The 21,360-nt window shown below is 45.9% G+C and overlaps 1 protein-coding gene across 1 annotated transcript in view; it reads left to right on the top strand.

Moving 5' to 3' along the window:
* Positions 1-21,360, top strand: part of ITGB3 (integrin subunit beta 3) — a 417,587-nt gene that overhangs the window by 96,372 nt on the left and 299,855 nt on the right. The window contains exons 3-6 of the mRNA XM_086923834.1: positions 14,690-14,888; positions 17,471-17,723; positions 18,590-18,752; positions 20,241-20,402. Of these exons, the coding sequence (XP_086779960.1) occupies positions 14,690-14,888; positions 17,471-17,723; positions 18,590-18,752; positions 20,241-20,402 (777 nt within the window). The remainder of the gene's footprint in view (positions 1-14,689; positions 14,889-17,470; positions 17,724-18,589; positions 18,753-20,240; positions 20,403-21,360) is intronic.

Here is a 21,360-nt window from a genome sequence, read left to right as displayed (position 1 = left end):
TCGTGCAGAAACATGCTGCTTTTTACAAAAAGACCATATCCTGCGAATGTTCAGTCTCCACCCCACTGCAATGTTCCTCCCACCCATTGTAAATGTAAATGTGCAGGAATTTATATAGCGCAAATCACCGATCGGTTTCTAAGCGCTTGCTTAAGGAACCCGTCCTGGTATCCCCCTGTGAGATAACCCCAGCAGGGTATCCGCAAGGTGAAAGCCAAGCATCCCGCCGCGAGGGGCCATTGTGGAGATTAAGCAAGCAATTGCCCAGAGTCCCAGAGTGTGAACCCATGAATCGAGTAGGCACCGGAGCGAGAATTGTCGAGTCCATGGACATTTTAGGACTCAAGACCCCGCCGAGCCGGGAATTGAACCCTGGTCCCAGGCTGACCTCTGCTTCCAGGTCTGCCTCCTCTAACCAGCGAGCCACACTTCTCCACTCATTATGTATGAGAACTCAAATATCTCCTATTTTGCATGCACCTGAGATTAAATCCCTTCAGTCCAGGATCCCAGTGACAGTCCAAAGCAAAGAGCCTAGATTCCACGATCACCTGACTAGATCCACCCTCGCTCATTGAAGCCTTTCCACAATGCGACTCGCAGATACAAAGGAGATAGGGATAGGGCTATCAGCCGATTGAACCTACGGGTTGCACAGAGACACATTGCACCTGCGTCAAAGAACAGAACAAGCCCACAAAGGGACTGGGCCAGTGCTTAATTTGAGCCAGTGGTTTTCGGTGCTCAGCACCGGCACTTTAATTGTCAACACTGGCGCTTGTACCACATGGTGGCTCTGTTAAAAATTACTATTGACTGCCGGACAAGCCTTTCATATAGCTTTGTGGGCTTAAAGTAGGCTGAATTGTCACATTTTTAAGAGTGTGATGATTAGTCATTGTGTTGATACTGCCATTGGCAGCATGGCAGGGGCAATGTGTTGTACAAGCTGCAGGTGCTTCCTAACGAGGGCCCTGGCGCTTCTGCTTTGTACAAATCAAGTACTTGACTGGGCATACTTGCACACTCACTTTCACTATTGTTGCCAGTTAGTAATAGGAGTGATCATCCTCCTTGCCTTTACCAACTGTAAGCAAATAGCCCTGCTCATTTCCAGCTGCAGTCAATACCCTTTCAGCTTCCTCTTCTTGGGGCCTAGTATAAGCAATGTGGTCCTTCACCAACCTGTGGCTTCTCCAATCCACCAGCAGTGTAGAAGCCCAAGTAGCAATGTGAAACTTACTGCTAGTACTGGATGGCTATGTTGAGATCCTGCATGAAGATTGAGATGCTAAGGGCTGAGATACAATGGATTTAAACCCAAGGCAAAGGATTCACTTGAGCAATCATGGATGATGGAATATACCATGTGCCAAGGAGAGCCACTGTGTTGAGTCTGTACCGTGATCTGAGTTTCATATTCCCAGTGGGACAAGATGAAATCTATGGAAGTAGGCGCAGATGTGTGTCATCGAAGTGGGTAATAACATTTTTGCACAGCACCCAAGGCACGCTAGTAGAGTGACGTTACATGGGCAACGTGTGTGATCGGTTCTCCTGTGGAGCCCCTCAATAGTGGCATACATAGTCAGTGGCATGTTTGTGGGGGTACAGGAGGAGGGGTATCCTCAGCCCACGTTCCTCGTCCATTGTGTCTGCTGGTGACGGCCCAGTCAGTTGTCCACATTTCTGGAGGATATGAAGATGAGCTGAATGGTCATGTGTTACTGATAACTTCATCTCATACCGGAGGGAGGTCATTAAAAGTGAGTACCCTGGAGCTTAGCAGACATACAAGCAAGGCACACACAAGTGATGCTTGGACACTGCCTCCTCTTCATGGCATAGGACCTGATACATCCACCCGACCACAGGCCTTGCTGGAAAGAGTCAACCCTATTGTGTACTGCACTCCAAGGTGCTGAGGTGAAATCCTTTGGCAGGGGATATCATTCTCCCACCTAATTTGTGCATTTAATGTGTTTGACAAGCCCGCTAGAGATATGGAATGACCTATTCCAAACAGAGGATGAAACTGATGTTATGTAACGTTATGTTAATAACAACTTCTAAAGCGCACGGGCACCCAAGGGTTTCATGGCGCTGAGAGTGAGGAAAATTGCCAGCGGGTAACCTATACAGATGCTTGCTTAAACAGCCAGGTCTTTAAGGATCTCCTGAACACCATAAGATTTTTACAGCTCCTGATTGTCAGAGGGAGGGCATTCCAGACCTTAGGGGCAAGGTAGGCGAAACGACAGCCTCCTTGTCGCTTCCGTTTAATGGAAGGTATGGTAAGTAAGTAGAGATGGGCTGAGCGAAGATTTCGGGTAGGCTCATACTTCACAATCATGCTGTTAACGAACCTGGGACTTTTTCCATGAAGGGCTTTAAAGGCCAGACAGCCGACCTTAAATGCAACCCGTTGAGCTATAGGTAGCCAATGGAGGTCAGCCAGCAGTGGTCTTGCCGATCGCCATTTGGGGTGTTTATGGATGAGTCTGGACGCTTGATTCTGGACAATTTGCAGACGCCTTATTAAAAATGCAGGTAAGCCCAGCTAGATGGAATTCGAAATGTCCAGCCGGGAGAGGACCAGTGCAAGCACCACCTGTATAAGAGCAGACTGGGTCAGCAGGTAAGCAATTTTTTTAATTTTGCGCAGTTGATGGAAGCTAGAAGAAATCACAGCCCTGATCCCCTGCTCCCTTCAGTTTGAGCCTCCTCTACCCCATGCATCTGCAGTGAGATATGTTTCACCTTGTCGAGCTTTGTGAACAATACAGATTTGGTGTATATAATCCATGAGAAATCCATGACACCTACCATAATGTCATTGGCCATCTGTGCTGCATTTTCAATTGCTGTCTTTTGAGCCTGTCTCTGCACAGCTGCCTCAGTTGTTGGCACCACCGGCCTGAGCACAGAAGCGCTTGCATATAAAGTCCCATCATGTTTCTGGAGACAGAGTACCTTCACTTAAGGCGTCATCTCCTTTGCAATCTCTGATTCTCTTGGTCTTCACTATTCACCTGGTGCTTCTGGGTAGTTTACCTGGTGTCAATGATACTGCCTCTAGGACAATTGTGCCTCCCTGCCTCATCCTCGAGGCCCAGTTTGAACCATGGGAAGAAGATGGAACACAGTGTATGCTTGGGGTGGGTACTAGTGTGTGTGTGTGTGTGTGTGCTGTCACCTGCTGGGCATTTAATGAAAAAAGAACAATTGATGGACAGAATGCAGAACAATGTCCTACATTCACCCCCAGTACAGAGATCTGGGCCTAAATCCATCGTTTTTTTGCTCACCATGCCATTCCAGTTTGGACCCAGCCATAGGGCCAGGTCTAAACAGGGGTGGCATGGTGAACAAAAGAATGATGGATTTAACCCAGATCTCTTGACTGGGGGTGAATGTTTTGATTTGTTCTGCATTCCATCCATCAATTGTGTGACTTGGGCATTTAATGAGGCTTACAGGCTGTGTGGTCATGGGCAAATAGATTTATACTGTCAGATTTTTTAAATGTTATGTGCCCAAGGAAATGCTATATGCACGTTGCTGTGACGTTAGACACAATGCGTTTCATATGTGGTTGCAGGGTTGTTTTTTCTTGCTCCACCTCCAACTTTTCTGTCTCACGCTTGTTCTTGTGGCTCATGCACCGCGTGGTGTTGTGTTCCATCGAAGCCAGGACTGACGTCTTAGTTCTGATGACATACATTTTCCATTCGTCTTTCATATTACTCGCTCAGTCTGTGTTGGTGTCTTCTTGTCTGAAATGAATGCTAGATTTGGCATTTGTGCGATGTTGTGTATTTGATGGATGATTATTGGCTGGGAGGGGGTGCGTGTGACTTGGATGCAGCTTCAGTTTGTGCCAGTAATGCGATGCTGCAGGGGCAACCTATCGGTGCCCTCCCTTTCAGTTCACAGTGTGTGGGGCGGAGAGTGGGGTGTACCAGGCGTGTGCGTTGTGTTGTGCCTTTAACAGTTTGTTGTTTGTTGTCGATCTGTCCTTATTCATGTGATCGTGGTTGTGCGTCAAGGTCCATGAATGGTATGGTATTGGTGGGCGTGCTGCTAAGTAATGTGTTCTGAGGGTGTGTATGTGGGTGTGTAATGGACTTGTGATCAGAGGGACTTTGGGACTTTGTAGGGGGCTTGAGCTCTTTGCGGTGCTTTCCGTTGACTTAGTCTTCTAACCATTGGCTCTTTTAATGTGTTACAGATTTTTGGACTGGGTTTCTGTTTGGTGAAGATCACCCTCTCGGGTGTCCTACAGCCCCAGCCACTTGTTTATCGCAGATACAGTCAGACCCCATCTTTTAGATCTAGGCTTTAATTTGACAAATCTGTGTATTGTGAGAGTGGTAGATCTCATTTGCTTTAATTGAACCGATTGGATGCATACCCCTGATGGCAGTGGTATGGTGGAAGCTGGTCCTGGCATGGATGCATGGCGTTCAGAGTCTGCATTTCTCAGCTCTGCTGTTGAACACCAGTGAAGACACATATTTAGTCTGTCATCTAAGTTAAGAAGGCAGGTGGTGTTGGTCTCTGGGTCTTTGACTGTGTTGATCATTAGAGGCTGGCCTCCCTGGCTTGGGTCCACACTACAGCCTAATTAATGGCTGCAGCCTTAAGGGCTCAGGTAACTTTATCTCATTAGCAACAATGATAGCCAGGCCCCGGTGTTTAGCAGGGATAACCCTAAACAAGCACTGGCGTTGCCAATAGGTTTCGCATTTGGAAAGTTGGAGCTATTGGTTTTGTAAATGACATTTTATATTTATATATTGTTATTGACAATGCCAATAACGATATATAAATATAAAATGTCATTTACAAAACCAATAGCTCCAACTTTCCAAATGCGAAACCTATTGGCAACGCCAGTGCTTGTTAATCCTCTGAAGATCTGTGCAGCAGGCGTTGCATGGGTGGAAGGTCCAGTAGCTGCAGGAATCCAGTCCTCAACTATGCTTCATGGATGAGGGGCCCAGCTGCAGGAATCTGATCCTTGCTAGTGGGGTCCCGGATGGTGCTGGATGCGTGAATCCGGTCATTGGTCCCTGGGTTGCACTGAAGGGAAGCATGCTTAGTAGCTGTTTCTCATGGCTGCCACTCGTTGACGATCCTCGCTGCTGTACAGCAATGAAGGAATGGAAAGCCATAGTTTTTATAAAGTAGAGAAACACAACCAGGTATGCACAGCAGATGAAGTTTATTTGAAGGAAAAAGGATCCCAGCAGTTCACAGCGCGTAGTCCACTTCATAAGTGACCAGGAGCATTCCCCACCAGAATCATGAACGTGTAAACATTCCAATAAGCATTAAAGGAACATAACATGAGAATGTAACAATAGTCCTCTGGGCTACAGCACCTGCCGCACGAATGGAAGCTTCTCCGATACAATAGACAGCAGTTGGTGTGAAATAAAAGGCTACCTGAATCTTATCTTTCGGCAGTTTTCACCTCGATAAGATTGTTTTGCGGACCTTGTAGTGACAGGTTTATGTCCTTCACAAAATAATTCATTACAATGACGCAAGGATTACAATTTCAATCAGCCAATAAGAATGGCCAAACAATAATACTGGTAGGTTACATAGCTTGACGTTCAGTGCTTGCTACTGTTTATACTTTACATTTACCAAATCTGGCAGTTGCACCTTTAAAAGGCGAAAAATGTAAATACTTACAAACGCAGTACATTTAAAAGCACTATGATATGTTTTAAATTCTGACTTTGTGTTTTCCCTTCCCTTACAATCTTAGCTCCTAAGCTGTCCGGTCTGCATACAGCTGCAGCATGTTCATTCAAGCTGTAAAGGCCGCCACGCTAACAGCCTGAGGTTTGTTTGTGGCTTCTTATCCTATGCGTGTTCCCTTGTGTAGCTGCAAGTGGCAGGCGCAGGCTGCTCAGCGCTAAATAGTGCCTGGCAGATGAGAGGCCGGAAAGCTACTCATCTACTCACACGGACCTTTAAGACAGTGAGAGATGCCTGCTGTGCAGTGCCAACGCCAGGGCCAGATGGTCACGAGTTATTGTTTATATTTCTATAGTGCAAACTCAAAGCGCCTCACACTGGGACCCTGACGGTTACAGTACACAAGGTTGGGTTGATTTCTTTTGGGGGATGAGGGTGGGGGTTACAGGAGATTAAGAGGGTGGCCAAGAATCACGGGACGTTCAGCAGCATTGATCAGTTATTTGAACCCTTTATCACGCCCTCCTCCGAGAACTTCCACCCCCTCCTCCACCGATGCAGGCAAGACGAAAGAGGAAAAAAACAACAAAAGAAAGCAGGCTTCCTCGCCATGTAGTAAGACAGTGGCCCGAAAGTAAAAATTTCGGCATTTTCTTCAATTAAGGAAACTAAACAAAAACAAGCAGAACGCCTGCACTGCACTGCATTAATCTCTGGAGGAGAGGCTGATGTCACTGAAGTCCTGGAGAGATGCAGCCAATCCCGGCGCAGCCCTCTGATGACGTGGCGGGAATGGCTGAAACTTTGAGCCAACCACAGCGCGGCAGGGAGGTGACGAATCAGAGTGGAACCTACTTGGGGTAGGAGATTCAATCAATGAATAATCCTATTGGGCCTCACAGTGGTTCCTTAGCATCTGCAGTGACATAAACAATCTAATTGTTACAATGAGGTTGAAGATTTCAGACACCTCATGCACCATGTAAGTGGTACAGCGACTCACTCGGCTGTGAACGCGTCATCTAGGGTCATCAATCTCCCAATGAGAGTTGCCAACAGTCAACAGATAGGGTCTGTGGGGGAAGAGACAGGGGTTCCTGATGAAGGACAGGTCTAACATGCTTTGTGGAAAACAATAAAAGTTAATAAGCAAAAGCGCAGTGGAATTAGAATTGCAGGGCTATCTAAATAAATAACTAACAAAGAAGGAATGAAACTTGAGCATGGACATATTTCTAAATACACTAAGAGGTGTATCGCGTTGTGGTGATCGATGTTTGTGGTCCGAGCGCCACATCCATGCTAATATGAGGCAAGAGACAGTAACCGCGTTATTGCCATGTACCGTGTCAGGGATGAAGGTGTTAGTGAAAAGCATGTCACGCCGCCCCAGCAAAGATTGTTGAATGTTAAATACCGTGGCCTCACCACGTTGCTCTACCTCGAAAAACAACATACACGTCAAACACGCTATTGCCATGAACCGTGTCAGGGTTGAGGACGTAAATGATCACCTAGTCACCCTCACCTGCGAAATAGTTGAAAACTGCATAATGTGGCCTTGCCACGTCGGTCTTATTCAGAAAAGCATTAAAAGTCTAAACATACAGAGTCTACGTGCGGAGGGGGGGTGGGTCAAAAAACCGCGGATGGCATGTTTGGCTCTTACCTCAGTGATGATTGTAAGTGATTCCGCTCGTAACTGCCCCGTAAGTTAAAGGCTGAAAAAAGGGCATGTCCGCACCACGAGGTGGAGCCGCCGGGTGCTGGTTAGAGGCTCGTCACCCGTGTAGCCAATGGGAGCAGGGAGGGGTGCGTCTATCCCAGGATGTTAGGAACGGGTTACCCTGGTAACCCGTGTGTGGTCGAAAAGGCAATTAACAGTGCCGCGTTAGAGCGGTATGTTTGCCTTCCGTGTATTTCGAATAAAACCTGCAACAAAAGATACACATATCTGGAATTGTCGATCTACGGGTTACGCTAGTAGTACCATATGAATGAATCTGTGTCAAATGGAAAAGACGTGTGTTGGAGAGAGTGGATAAACACTGTATATTGTTGAGTCACATTATCAGATGCGCGGAGGGAAGCCGGATGGGGGCGGGAGAGCCTGGTGGGGGGGCGCGAATGCGAGCGAGGGGAGGAGAAGTGTGGCAGGCGGATTAGGGAGATGCGCGTGCTTGTGTGGTCACGTGACCCGCTTTTGTGGTCACGTGACTCACATGCACTGTGGAAAAACCACAGTGGTTTGACGAGTCGATCGAGCCCTTGCATTTTCGCCTATTACATTCGCAAGCGAATGATAATAGGCGAAACCTAAAAAGAGAGCTTAAGGCAGTTAGTCGACAAACCTTCATGCAACTTCAACAGACTATGTCTTGAGGCACCAACACTTTCACTGAGAATGGCTGTAAATCGCACAGGTAGGGAGATTTTCTGTCACTAACAGGCAATACCAGTCCACAACTCCTGATGTTGTCTGTTTGCTAGATCCCGTTGTAGTGCCGAGGTCTCTATGGTGCCATTATGAAGCTGGGACACCAGATTGACCAAACAAGCACCAAAATTGACCCACCTGCACTGGGTTGTGGCGCCATAGACCTGAAACTAAATTGTTAATAAAAAAATCAGCAAGCGGACCCACGTTGAAACAAGACACTTCATTGGCAGCAGTCCAACAAGGTAATCAATACTCCCCAGGGAGATCCCTGCCTCAGGGGGCGCGTTGAAGAAAATATCTAGTTATCTATAAGCGCTGCGTAACATGGCTAGTTATTAGGTTTCCTATACTTGTTCACAGTTCTTCTCTTTCATTTCTACCCTGGACCATAACCTCTCACAGACTGGGACCTTGGGTACATATGCATTCAATCTGGGGAGCTACCCCGGTGGGGGACTCAACCTGGTTGGCCACAGTAAGCAACCGCCACTACACCAGAGCCAGTGCTATCCCTATTCATGTTCCCTGGACTGTCCCCTGGTCTCAGCCTTACCCATTGTGAAGAGAGGCGACATCATCACTTTTCAGGGGCATTTTGTAAAGCATTCTCTGGATGGCAAGCATAGCATAGGATTCCCTTACTGGAACCAAGAAGTTAACCAGAAAGTGCAGAAAGGTCCAGCGGCAGGCCACCGCAGTTTCTTTTCATCTTCACTGTAACTAACCAACGGTGTGTCTCTTTTGCATGGGTGCTTTCTGTCTGGTTAACCACTATCCTCTTTCCCAGGCTTCTCCAGCGAGTAGCTCATGAGCCACGGGAGCGCTCCAGCTACTTGTAAGTAGCTCCCTTATGTGTAGTCCAGCTGTTAAACTGGAAGCTTTTACTTGTTGAACAGTGGCGGCTGACAAATTTAAATGTCATGGGGTGAGAAATAGGCCTTACAGAAATTTTGAAATAAAATAGGAAAATCCACACTTGAGAGCATAGTGCTTCAGCCACAGAGGTTCCGCTTCCATTGGCACCTCTGATGCTCTGGAACCCCAGTCCAGGCCACCCTGTAGGGCCAAGAGGAATAAGACGGAGTCACCACTGATCTGGCTGTATTTGAGATGCTGCATCGGATCCAGTGATGATGGTGGGCCGTGAGAGAAAAGGGAGTAGTAGATTTCAAGTATGTGGAGGTAAGACCCCAGCTGGTGAATGGCCGCACATGGTTGCAACAGGGAGGTGCTGCGGGGAGAAGCAGCACACTGCAGGATTTGTACTGGGAAGTAAATTGAATCCCTGGTCATGGGACTTGCTTGACTTGGACACAAGGAAGAAGGCTGAGATTGAACCCTCACATTTGAACATGTGCCGAGCTGCTCGTGGCCTGTAACAGGGGGTCTCACTCCTTAATTCACCCGAGTTATCCTCCAGCTCCGAGCATGGCCTGGGGACGTCCCCAGAGCCAAATTCCATAGTTAATGCAGACGCTGCTCTCATGCTGTTACCCAGCATGAAAGTAGTGCAGGGATTGGTTGGAGCCGACTTGCTGGCTCCAATCTCATACTGGCAGTAGGGGCCATACTAACACTAGGGGCCTGTGCTGACTATCCACCCGGCTATATAAGAGCTTGGGCTGGAGAAATTCAAACTGCAAATGTCAGGGTGGCTGAAGAACCGGTTAAACCCACTTACTGGGTCTCAGCGGCGGGGGAACCGCCCTAGTCTTTCATACCTTCCGGCTCGCAGCCAATGTAAGGTGGCCGAGAGGGCCTGGCGCCGTCTTTATGATGGGGAGGCTAAACTCGCCTATAAGGCGGCGGTGAAGGCCTACCATCAGGACATTCTGGGAGCTAAGAGGGACTATTTGGCTAGGAGGATCGAGGCATCCGCGAACTCCTGCAAGGAGATCTTCACCATTGTGAAGGAGTTCACGACCCCTAGTTTCCAATCGCTCCCTTTGGTTTCTTCGGACACGTGGGCAGGGGATCTTGCCGGCTTCTTTACTAATAAGATCAAGGCGATTCAGGCCTCCTTTGTGGAAGGACCGGAGGATGGAAGCGGCGTCACCGGGGCTGGGTGCGGACTTCCGCACATACCGGCGGCGGTGCTGTCTGATTTTCCTGCTGTTTCCAGCGATGTGTCCAGGCAGCTGCTGGCCAATCTGAAATCTGGCTCGCCACTCGACCCCTGTCCCGCCAAATTTTTGGCTGGGATGGCGGAGGTGGTGAACCCGCTGGTTAATCCCATCCTCAGCGCCTCTTTGAGGGAGGGGAGGGTCCCTAGCTCTTGGAAAAAAGCGATGGTGATCCCCCTCCTAAAGAAACCGGGTCTTGACGCCGAGGCTCTGGCCAATTATAGGCCAATTTCACTTCTTCCGGCCCTCACGAAGATCACGGAAAAACACGTCCACGGTGTCCTGTCGCGCTTTTTGGAAGCTAACAATCTGCTCCACCCATCCCAATCCGGTTTCCGTCCTAACTTTAGTACGGAAACGGCATTGTTAGAGGTCACTGAGATCATCAGGGAGACTCTGGATGTCGGCGGGAGGGCCATGCTGGTCATGTTAGATCTATCGGCGGCCTTCGACACCGTCCCCCATAAGGCGCTCTTAGCGAGGCTTTATGACATCGGCCTTAGGGGGACGGCGCTCAGGTGGTTTACATCCTTCCTTGAAGGCCGTCTGGGTTTCCCAGAGCTCTGCCGAGATGCCGCCATTGGGAGTTGGGGTTCCACAGGGTTCTGTGTTGAGCCCCACGTTATTTAACATCTTTATGTCCCCTTTGGCGGCCTTGGTGGAAGCATATGGGCCCAGATCGTCTCCTACGCCGACGACACGCAACTCCTCTTCACTTGCGGGAAAGACCAGGAGTTCGATGGAGGAAGAATTCGGGACTGTCTTACATTGGTCTTTGACTGGTTCCAACGGAACAGTCTAAGGGCCAATTCTAGCAAGTCCGAGGTTCTGTTTTTTGGTTGCGTTGTCGATCCGGAGTGGCAGCATTGGTGGCCGTCCGACTTGAGCCCTCCTGCACAGTCTTCGTTGGTGGCTAAAAATCTGGGTGTCAAGCTGGACAACCAGCTGTCGCTGCGAAAACATATTCTGGGTCTGGCGGGCACCTGTTATGGAATTTTGAAAATGCTCCGTAAATTCCTGCCCCTGCTGTCTGAGGAGCACAGGCGTATTACTGTGCAGGCTCTCGTCGGCTCTAGGCTAGACTATGCTAATGCCCTCTTCCTTGGCCTCCCTGATTACCTAGTTCAGCGCCTACAGGTGGTACAGAACTCTGCCGCCCGGGCTATCTTTGGCTTGCGTAGACGAGCCCGAGCTTCCGGGCTGCTACAGGCATTACACTGGCTGCCTATCCGGAAGCGGATCCAGTTTAAGTCCCTGACTCTGATGCATAAAGCCCTGTTTGGATCAGGGGCCGGATACCTGCGGCGGTACTGGCCTTCTATCGACCAGTCCGCTCCTTGCGCTCGGAATCCCTTTACAAAGCGGTGGTCCCTCGGGTGAGGAAGGCCCGTATGGGAGGACGCTCTTTCAGCTGCAAAGCTCCACAGCTGTGGAACTCGCTTCCTCTTTCGCTGCGCAGCACTGCCAATTTGTTCCAGTTCAGGAAAAGCCTGAAGACTTGGCTTTTTAATCTTTAGGCTGTTCTTATTGTTTCAGTTTCAGTTCTTTTTCTTTTTCTTATTTTTCTACTGTGTTGTGTTATTTTTATTCTGAGCTGCAGGTGGAAAGCGCCGGGACACTCTTTTTGAGTAGCCGTGCGCTATACAAGAGCGCTATAACATAACATAACATAACATAACTTAGTAAAAGGAGACACAGGAGCCTTCGTCTTCAGGAGGAACCCATATTTATTTCAATAGCCCAGGCTATGGAACAGAGTCCCAAGCTAGGCAGAGACAAAACCCTGGAGGCTGTTACTTCACTCTGTAGCTTACAAGCCTTTTATACATTTTCATGCCAGTCTTTTGGCTGACAGACCATTGTTTAATCAGGGCAGTGTTTACAGTTGATAACCAGATCCAGATGATGTTTGTAGTTAGTGACCTGGTCAAGGCTTGGTACACAGATCATTGTTCTCTCGGTGTTGATCAAGGCTCAGTTTTTTCAGGTCATTGTTTAATTGCCTTGATCAAAGCCCGGTCTTTCAAGTCATTGTTTAATCACCCTGATGAAGGTCCAGCAGTCAGACCATTGTCCAGATAACCTGATCATGGTGTCAAGGATGTTTACCAGGCTGGGAGCAGGAGATAGAAAACAAGCTTGTTTACACAGGGCGTGGGTATCTCATGGCTTTCTGTTGAACTGCAAAGAACAGGGGGTTAGGTGTGCGACAGTTCCTGGGCAGAAATGCAGGCTGCAAGATGGTTTTTGTCGTGTCAGTTTTGATTTTCCTCAGGCATCAGCAGAAATGACCAGGTGGGTCGTGTGGAAGTGTTTGACACGAGATGGCAATGAAAAAACAACGGAGTCTCGGTACAGATGATGCTGATCAGAAAACACTTTTCCTCAGTGGCCATCACAAGACAGCTGACCAAAGTGACATGCGCAGTTTAAACTAGTGTAGCCAGGCACCACTCTTCCCTGCTCTCAGTCTGCACTGCAGCAATGGCCCCACCCTGCAATTCTCAAACACTTGGCTTCAGCTGCTGGCAGAGCGGAAAATAAAATAGTATTAAAGTCACTTTACTATCATTTTATTTTTCACTTTTGCAGTCCCAACAGCAGGGGGGCGGGGCGACGTTCCTCTGCCCAAATAGAGCAGCTGCCACTGTTGTTGAGTATGAATATGTGTATTTATACCAAAATTTAAAAGTGTGTATTTGAGATGAAAATGTGTGTATTTTCAGAACTCATAACCTGATGTCTGGAAAAAAATGGTTGCATTTCTAAAATATATTTAATCATGTGGCCTCGGGGAGGGGAGACTTATTATTAACATTATTACTTTGGTGCCAAGGGCATTGCAGCTATGCCTGTTACATATTAAACATATAGAGGCATTCCACATTGACAAAGCCTTTATTATATTACTGCTGGCAACCATGTAAGACGCAATGAGTAGATTACTGCTGGTAATATCTGCTATGATAGCCACTGATATAATCTTGTCAGATGTAGTCAGTATTACAACACTAATAATAATAGTAGCCCTGTATGATTTTCATTGAACATAAATAGCTTCTGTTACGGAAAAGGTTGGAGACTCATGCTCTATTCTCTGCCCTGTAGCCACGGCCTTAGGGTTTCAGGTTCTACGTTAACGTCACAATTATTATGCCAATCTCTTCTTAAGTTATACAGTGCCAGACCTGTTGTTTCATAACCAGAAACCCAAGGTCTGGAAACACCAGACCCAGATTTACCGGGTGCAATTCACACCACGGGTGATTCTGGGTACTGGCTACAGGACGAAGCACAGCATAGCCCCTGTCTAGTTCTCCGCTGTACCACAGGGGGAACACTTCCCTCAGCAATGCCTTCCTTGCTCTTCCCTACCTTTACCTCCATTTCCCATCCCCTGGCCAACAGCTCTACCCCTCCTGCGACTTATTACATGCTAAGGCTGGTAATAAATGGCAGCGAAGTAAAGCTTATTTTTTAGTAATGACATGCTGGGCTGGAAAGGGCACAGAATTCCCCATTCCATACAGTATTTCCCATTCCACGGTCAATAACTTGTATTGCCTTTTATTTGGGGCAAAAATACCATTTAAAGTCAGAGATTCCAGACCCAATAAAGGCAATCCAGACAAAATAATATGCTACTGGTAGTGAGGCCTTAGGTGCTCCAGGGTACCGGCCAACAACTCTACCATTTCTGATTTTAAACTTTTCACATAAATAATGGTAATAGGGCTAGAACTGTGTATGGCAAAGTATTGTCCCTATCCAAACTGGGTTCATTAAGATGTAGTTTTTTGTGTAAGTATTATTTTGGTGAAAGATTTAGGAATGTGATAGGGCTCTGCACTGGGAGGCAACAGCAGCTTCTGCTGGCAAAATGTGCTGCATTTGCCATATTCACTTAATATAACCTTTGACCTGGCTTCAGCACCAAAATAAGAAAATGCTTGTGATGGTGAGACTGTTTCTATGCTGATGAGCTTCGACTCTTTGTCACAGAGCAGCACCCTGCAGTGGCAGCTGAGTTGCTTTGTCGAAGCAAGTAGGAGTTTGAGGTTATAAAGGGAAAAGCGAAGAGACAAAGGTGCATCCAATGACACTGTCCTGCCAGAGAGTTTTTTTAAAAGATGGAAGTCGACATGGACTACAGAGAAATCTGAACACAGATATTTAGGTTTCTTTATACTCCACAAGCAGAAACGTTTACCAAAATGTGTTTCTAGGCCAATTATGTGATGCCTTTTCAGATGTATTTAGCCTCTTATCTAGTTGCTCACAAATTTCCTCCACAGTAATTCCCTCACACCTTATGCTGTTTGCAGCCTGTGGGAAGTACCGCGAATCCCAGACACCTCAGTGATTGTTGTATGAATATTTTATTTTCCTCTCACTTCCCCTTCCTTTGCAGAATCTGGAGAAGGGTGCGTCCCGGTGTGACGTCTTCGATACGCTGCGGGAAAATGGCTGCTCGAGCGAACATATTGAATTCCCGGTCAGCAGCCTCAACATTCTCAAGAACACGCCACTTAGTGACAAAGGAACTGGGGGGCGCACCTCTGTAATCACCCAAATGAGCCCCCAGAGAATTGAGCTGCACCTCCGGCCAGGTGAGAGGGTGACGAGCCTTCATTTTACATCACAATTTAAGTCTGATTTTGTCAAAGTCTTCCATTGTTCTGAGGTCAGTAAGTTACTACAATGCATCATTTGTAAAAAAAAAAAAAAAAAAGTGCAGGGCCCTGATCAGGGCAGCTTGCACCACCATTTGCCCCTGCCAGCACTGCCAATGGCAATTCCAACTCAACTACTATCACATTACAAGTGTGAAACTTCAGAGTATTCCAGGCCCATAGAGCTACAAGAATATCTTGAGCTGCAAGTATTAGTCACCTTTAATGTATATTGAATTAATAAATAACTGTTGGTGTACTCATCTCTAAATTAGAGCAATAGCGACACCATGTGGCAGACCTCATAAGTGCCGGTGTTGACAATTAAGTGCTAAGCACCAGTAACCACAGGCTCAAATTAAACACTGGTTAACACCTGTTAATAACTGCTCTTATTAACATTTCTTAAAAACGCAACACTATTTGAAAATTAATCAATTCTTTTTTTCCGGAGTTTTATGTAGTGCGAACTTAACCCGAAGGTATCAGGTATCAGAGCGCTTTACATAAGCACCAATTACGCTACACAAGGACACATATATTTTTGTTAGGCATGGGAAGATTAAGTGATTCAACCAGAATCACAGGACACCGAACGCCAATGCTGTGTTAAGTACTGAGTAGGGTGCTAAGATCAGAGGTGGAGTACTAGCAGCATATACATTTAGTAGGTATAAATAAGTATAAAGACAGTGACACAGACATCTTGATGTCTTAGATCTGCAGAGTTTAGGTAGCTTTAGAGCACTTTATTCTGAGTTGGCCAAGTATCTCAGAAGATGCGATCAGGCCCGATCTTTAGGAAATTGCTTCTTTTACTCTCTGCTGCATCATATCCATGTATTTGGAAATGTTTGTCAAGTCCACCGGCTCTGTCATGTTGAACACCAAATTCACTGCCTTGTTGCAAGTTCGGGCACCATGTGCGATAAAAAGTGGTTTTAACAGTCTGCGGTGCGATGCAAGAAGTATAGGGCAGCAACAAAGCAGGTGGTTAAAGAATTAGTTTTCATAGTGGCAGAGTCAGCAGTTTTTAATTGCACTGAGAGATCGCCATTTTGGGTAAAGATCTTTGATTTGTAGGCCCATTAACCTGGCACAAAGGATTTGTTTTAGGCAGCCTTTTCAGACTGCACTTGACATATAGGCCTGCGGTCTGAGGAAATCCGATTGTGCGCTGAATACTCCCATTCCACAGCTAGCAGAGCACCTGAGTTTTTGAGATCATTTATGCCACTTGCCTTGGATAGCCTTCTAGATTGTTTTTTCAAGGCATGTTTGAGTGGGGCACATGAGAGCTGGGGACCGTTTAACACCTCTTGGTCAATTTGCAGAGTGTCAATTGCGAGTTGTAGATGTTTTGGCCAAGGATTTCCGCCTTGGCTAAAAATGGGCCAGAGGGCGGCTTTCATTGTGTAGGACTGTGCCTAGGTTATTCTGTGATAGTAATTTACAAAGGTTGCCATGCTCGCCCACATTTGAGCCACCAGCCCAAATTCCAGCCTTATCAGGCTGTTTCGTAGATACTGAGAAAGACAGAAGACTCTTTTGTAAGCATTGTGCTGGTATTTGTCCAGGGTAGGTACTAGCTGACCCAGGTAAGCTTTGTGACCATAGGTAATCGTTTGCAGCTAGGTGGCTGTCCGGACCCGTCTTATTGGGCCAGTGGATGGGCTTTCCAGAGATCTGTTCAGTTTACTCACATTGATGATAATTGCCTCCGTTTTTGTGACAGCTTGTCTTGGTTGCTTTTTATATCTTCCTTTACTGGTTAGTCATACACTCAGTTGGTTGTCGGAGTCAGCTTTATCTATTCATGGTGCCCCCAGACTCCATCTGTAGGTTGAATTGTTTCGGCGCGTGGCCAAGGATAAGGATTTGGGGGCCATATTATCAAGAACAGGCGATAAAATTATCGCCGCTTTATCAGCAGAAAACTGCCGCTAAAGCGGCGATAATGGGCTTGATAATATGTCCTTGTGAATTCCCATAGCAGCCCAGGTTCTGGTGTTAACCTGGGCTGCTATGGGAATTCACAAGGGCATATTATCAAGCCCATTATCGCCGCTTTAGCAGCAGCTTCCTGACGATAAAGCGGCGATAACTTTATCGCCTGTTCTTGATAATACGCCCCTTGGACCTGCAACAGTTTGCAGCCAATTAATTAGCCATGTTGTAACTGTGTAATGCATTCATTGCTCTCTGTAAGCCACTTCTCAAGTGCTCGATGAGGACAATATCATTAGCATATTGCATTATTGGAATCTTGGTCCTCCCAGTCTTCGGAGGGATAACCTTTGCGTGTTTCAGCTCTGCGACCATGTCGGTCATTTAAAGATTGACTAAGAAGGGTGCAAGCACACATCCCTGCTTGAGACCACTGTCAGTTGTAATCTTTCTCGAGACATTCTTGGATGTTAACTTCATTCTAATCCAGCTGGAGGTGTAATCAATGTTGTTATTGAGAACCTAGCATCTGCCCCTGAGAAATGACTAGAATTTCATTATTTCCCTTCTAGATGATTCCAGAGTCTTTTCTGTTCAAGTGCGTCAGGTGGAGGATTATCCCGTGGACATCTACTACCTGATGGACCTGTCGCACTCCATGAAGGACGACTTGCTGAAGATACAGACTCTGGGAACCAACTTGACAGAGAAGATGAGGACCGTGACCAGCAACCTGCTCATCGGCTTTGGTGCCTTCGTGGACAAGCCAATGTCTCCGTATATGTATGTCTCGCCTCCGGAAGCTATCACCAACCCTTGCTTTGAGTAAGTGTTGAATGCTGAAGGTGTGTTTCTTGGAGAAATTTGGCCTTTGTTCTATCTTACTTTGATATTATAGTAATAGTTGGATCTCCAGAGATATTCTGCAACCAGGAGTTGTCCAAAATTAACCCAGGATAGATTTTCAGGTATCCACTGAGTATGTACATGATTCAGATTTAGATTCATTATTTTTAAATGTATCCTATGTCAAATGCAGAAATCTGCAAAGCTTAAAAGGGCATGAATGGAATAACTAAATTAATCTCAGTCACTGGTATTTATTATAAGATGTATTTCAGTCAATTGAATTTTGCTTCTGAAAATTCTTCATACCTCTGGTCCTCATGGGCAAAGGTCTGACACCCATACTCTAACCTGTGCAAGTTGTATACAGGCAGGTCAAGGTCAGTTGTCCCCACCTTGTCTATAGTGAGCTCATTGGCCTTTCTCCGTAACAGTAAACATTGTGGTCTCCATGATGCTGCTTAAATCAGCTTTTTTCCCCTGGGTCCTTCCATTGTTGCTGGGGTTATTTTCATGTTCTAGTAGTTGTCTTTTACTGTTTTCTCTGAAGAGCTGTTCTCTGGATCAACTCCTCAGCAATGACTGGGTATTTACGCTTATGTGGGCATCTCTTTGAACCTTTCCAGGTTTATTTTTCAGTGCTCTGATGTCATTGTACTTTTCACATTGAGAAACAAGATGTCGGGCTAACAGGATCTCAATGGTGGCAGGGTCTTCCATTTCATGCTCCAGTATGTTCATAATGCTATTTTCTTCTCTCAGAATGTCATGCTTTTTTATCTAGGCCTCTGCTCTGTGGCATAATTGTGGGTATATCTCCTTATCATTGAACTGTTCTCTTGTAGAATTGGAACTGTCTGCTTACCAACATTTGGCTACAAGCATGTCCTAGCACTTACCAATCAGGTGCAGCGCTTCAATGAGGAAGTTCAAAAGCAGAGTGTATCGCGAAACAGGGATGGCCCAGAGGGGGGCTTCGACGCCATCATGCAAGCAACCGTCTGTGATGTAAGTCTTGTCTGTGATATGCTTTTCCCATAAACTGTTTAATATCTGAAATTGCACACAGGATAATACTATATACTGCTAGAGATTTCCTGTTCTAGTTCCCATAGTCGTACAAATCCAGTAACATTTGGTGTACTTAGTTTGAGTGCAGTTAACTGAAAGATAGATTGTTTGTCTTATGTGTTGTAAATTCCAGTCACACAGTATGTTCTTATAGTTCTGATGCCCATATTAAGTGATTAAGACAAACACTACAGACAAAGAAAGCATTGGTTGTGAGCATAAATGTAATAACCAGGACCAGGATTAGCTGGTACAGATGAATTGGCTACCCATGTGAGGATCTCAATTCCACAAGTAACAAGCAAGTTTACAAACTTGTCAGTTTGACCTTGCATTGAAACGACGCAAACAATTTCTTTGCTATTACAGTACCTAACCCAGATCTTTCAAATGAAGTGACCAGAGGGCACTCATCCTTCCATAATACAACACAATAGAAGGGATAACCCAAGGCAAAACTATGCTTGGATAGATTTATGGAACACTAGTTGTCCTCTGGTACCATGATGGGCAGGAAAAGATGTGCGTCTTTCACTCCTTTGTGGAAATGTGAGAGAAGTAGAATTTCACCCTGTATCAACCTATGAGGTTGCCATGGGACACCTTCAGGAAGAGCACACCTTTAGGAAGAGCCTCAAGACCTGGTTCTTCGACTGATCAGGAGCTGCACCCCACCGCCTCCCTCCCCAGCGCCTTGAGACCCTCACGGGTGAGTAGTGCGCTTTATAAAACCCTGATTGATTGATTGATTGATTGATGGGACAGATTGTGTGATATTAAGACTATCCAGGAGACACTTTTAACTAAAGGGAACAATTAATGATAAGTTATTCCGGTAGACAGAGTTGTATTGACTGTCAATCTTAAAGTTAAAGACAGAAAAGTGTATATCTAGCACCTGATTGAGGTGAAGAATCAAGAGCCTTAATTGAGATTCTACTTAAAAGAATTCATCATTATTGAAACCATATTCTCAGATACAAAACACATGCTTATGGCAAAGGCCTAAATCAGCAAGACAGATATCCTTAATTCTTGACTCCAGACCAGCACCAGTGCATGATTTTGATAGTTAGTAATCCCTAAATCTTGCCCAACTTCAGCCTATTGTGAGTGTAGATACTAAGGATGTAGCAAGAGGTGTCAATATAGGAGTTAAGAGATCCATAATGAAGAAAATGAATGGAAGTGAATATCCGGTGGTGCATCATCTAGTAGTTCAGACATATTGCCACCATTTACCTAGGTAAAGTGTGAAGCTTTCGTTTTTAAGTCACCAGCTATGAATCATCCAAAGTGATTATAAATTAGACCAATCAATCCACAATATGGTAACTTGCATTCTGAAACCCCATGTTATTATGATTACCAGCATCTGCTTTTGTGTTTATGCCACTGTTAACTACATTCTATTAACTTCTACAGCGAAAGATTGGTTGGAGGAATGAATCGTCACATCTACTGGTGTTCACCACGGATGCCAAGACACACATCGCATTGGACGGTAGGCTGGCAGGAATTGTGCAGCCGAATGATGGCCAGTGCCATATAGGGCCAGACAATCATTATGCAGCATCCACTACCTTGGTAAGTCATAGAATGGGACAAGTAGAATGTTGTGGTGAAGTATTTGGCAATGCTTTGTGTCTATTTTTATTTAATCATCAAGGTATTGTGCATTGAGCTTTTTCCCATCAGACCTGGTGTTTAGGTACATATTAACTCTAAGTTTAACAAGGGCAACTCATTTAGACAGATTATTGTGCCCTAATTGGGTTCAGGGAGGTGTAAAGTTGATGTAAACTCAGAAAAGGAACTTCAAGTTCCGGGATGACCAAGCACTGCCACTTAACACAATATTGTGAAAGTTAACCTCTGAGACTCTTGCATTTCACATCCGCTATCTCCCGAGTCTATCGCTGAGCAGACATTCTTATTCTATTGTTCACCGCCACTACAACCACCACCTTCCTGCAGAAACCTGCAAGGAACTGATGGCCAGACATTCTTCCAACAGGACCTGATGGCAGTGGTGTCTTTGTAGGGTCTCCATGTGTTGCAACCTTAATGCTGCATTTTGAACCTGCAAAACCTGCTGCTGTTATACTTTGGAGGCTGCAAATGTATTTGACTATTTGAGTGTTCTGTAGAGTGCAGTCGTTTGATATAAGCTGCTTCAATGCATTCTTAAGGATGGGCCAGAAGGATTTGTGTAAACCAGCCTTCCTCCTCAGTGATAGTTGAACATTTGGGGCTAGATCACCTGTTGCGTAAGTTCTTTAATCCACTTCCAGTGATTGAATTACGACCAAAGTAAATGTGTCACCCTGTCAAAGTTTATCTGATGTCATGTAATGTGATGTCGTCAGGGAGGTGTAGCGCAAATATCCTTTAATTAACTTTGATTAAGCCTATTATTTTGGTTAAAACGTGCAAATAGAAGTGCTAACAGCAGGCACTATGGATTCAAACATTATTTAAATGGATAGAACGTTAGGGAGCAGATGGCACACAGGTATGTTGAGTTCAACCTTTAAAGGTTATC

Source organism: Lissotriton vulgaris, chromosome 5 (genome assembly GCF_964263255.1).
Source record: "Lissotriton vulgaris chromosome 5, aLisVul1.2, whole genome shotgun sequence".
NCBI lineage: Eukaryota > Metazoa > Chordata > Amphibia > Caudata > Salamandridae > Lissotriton > Lissotriton vulgaris.
This window is presented reverse-complemented; position numbering and strand designations above follow the sequence as displayed.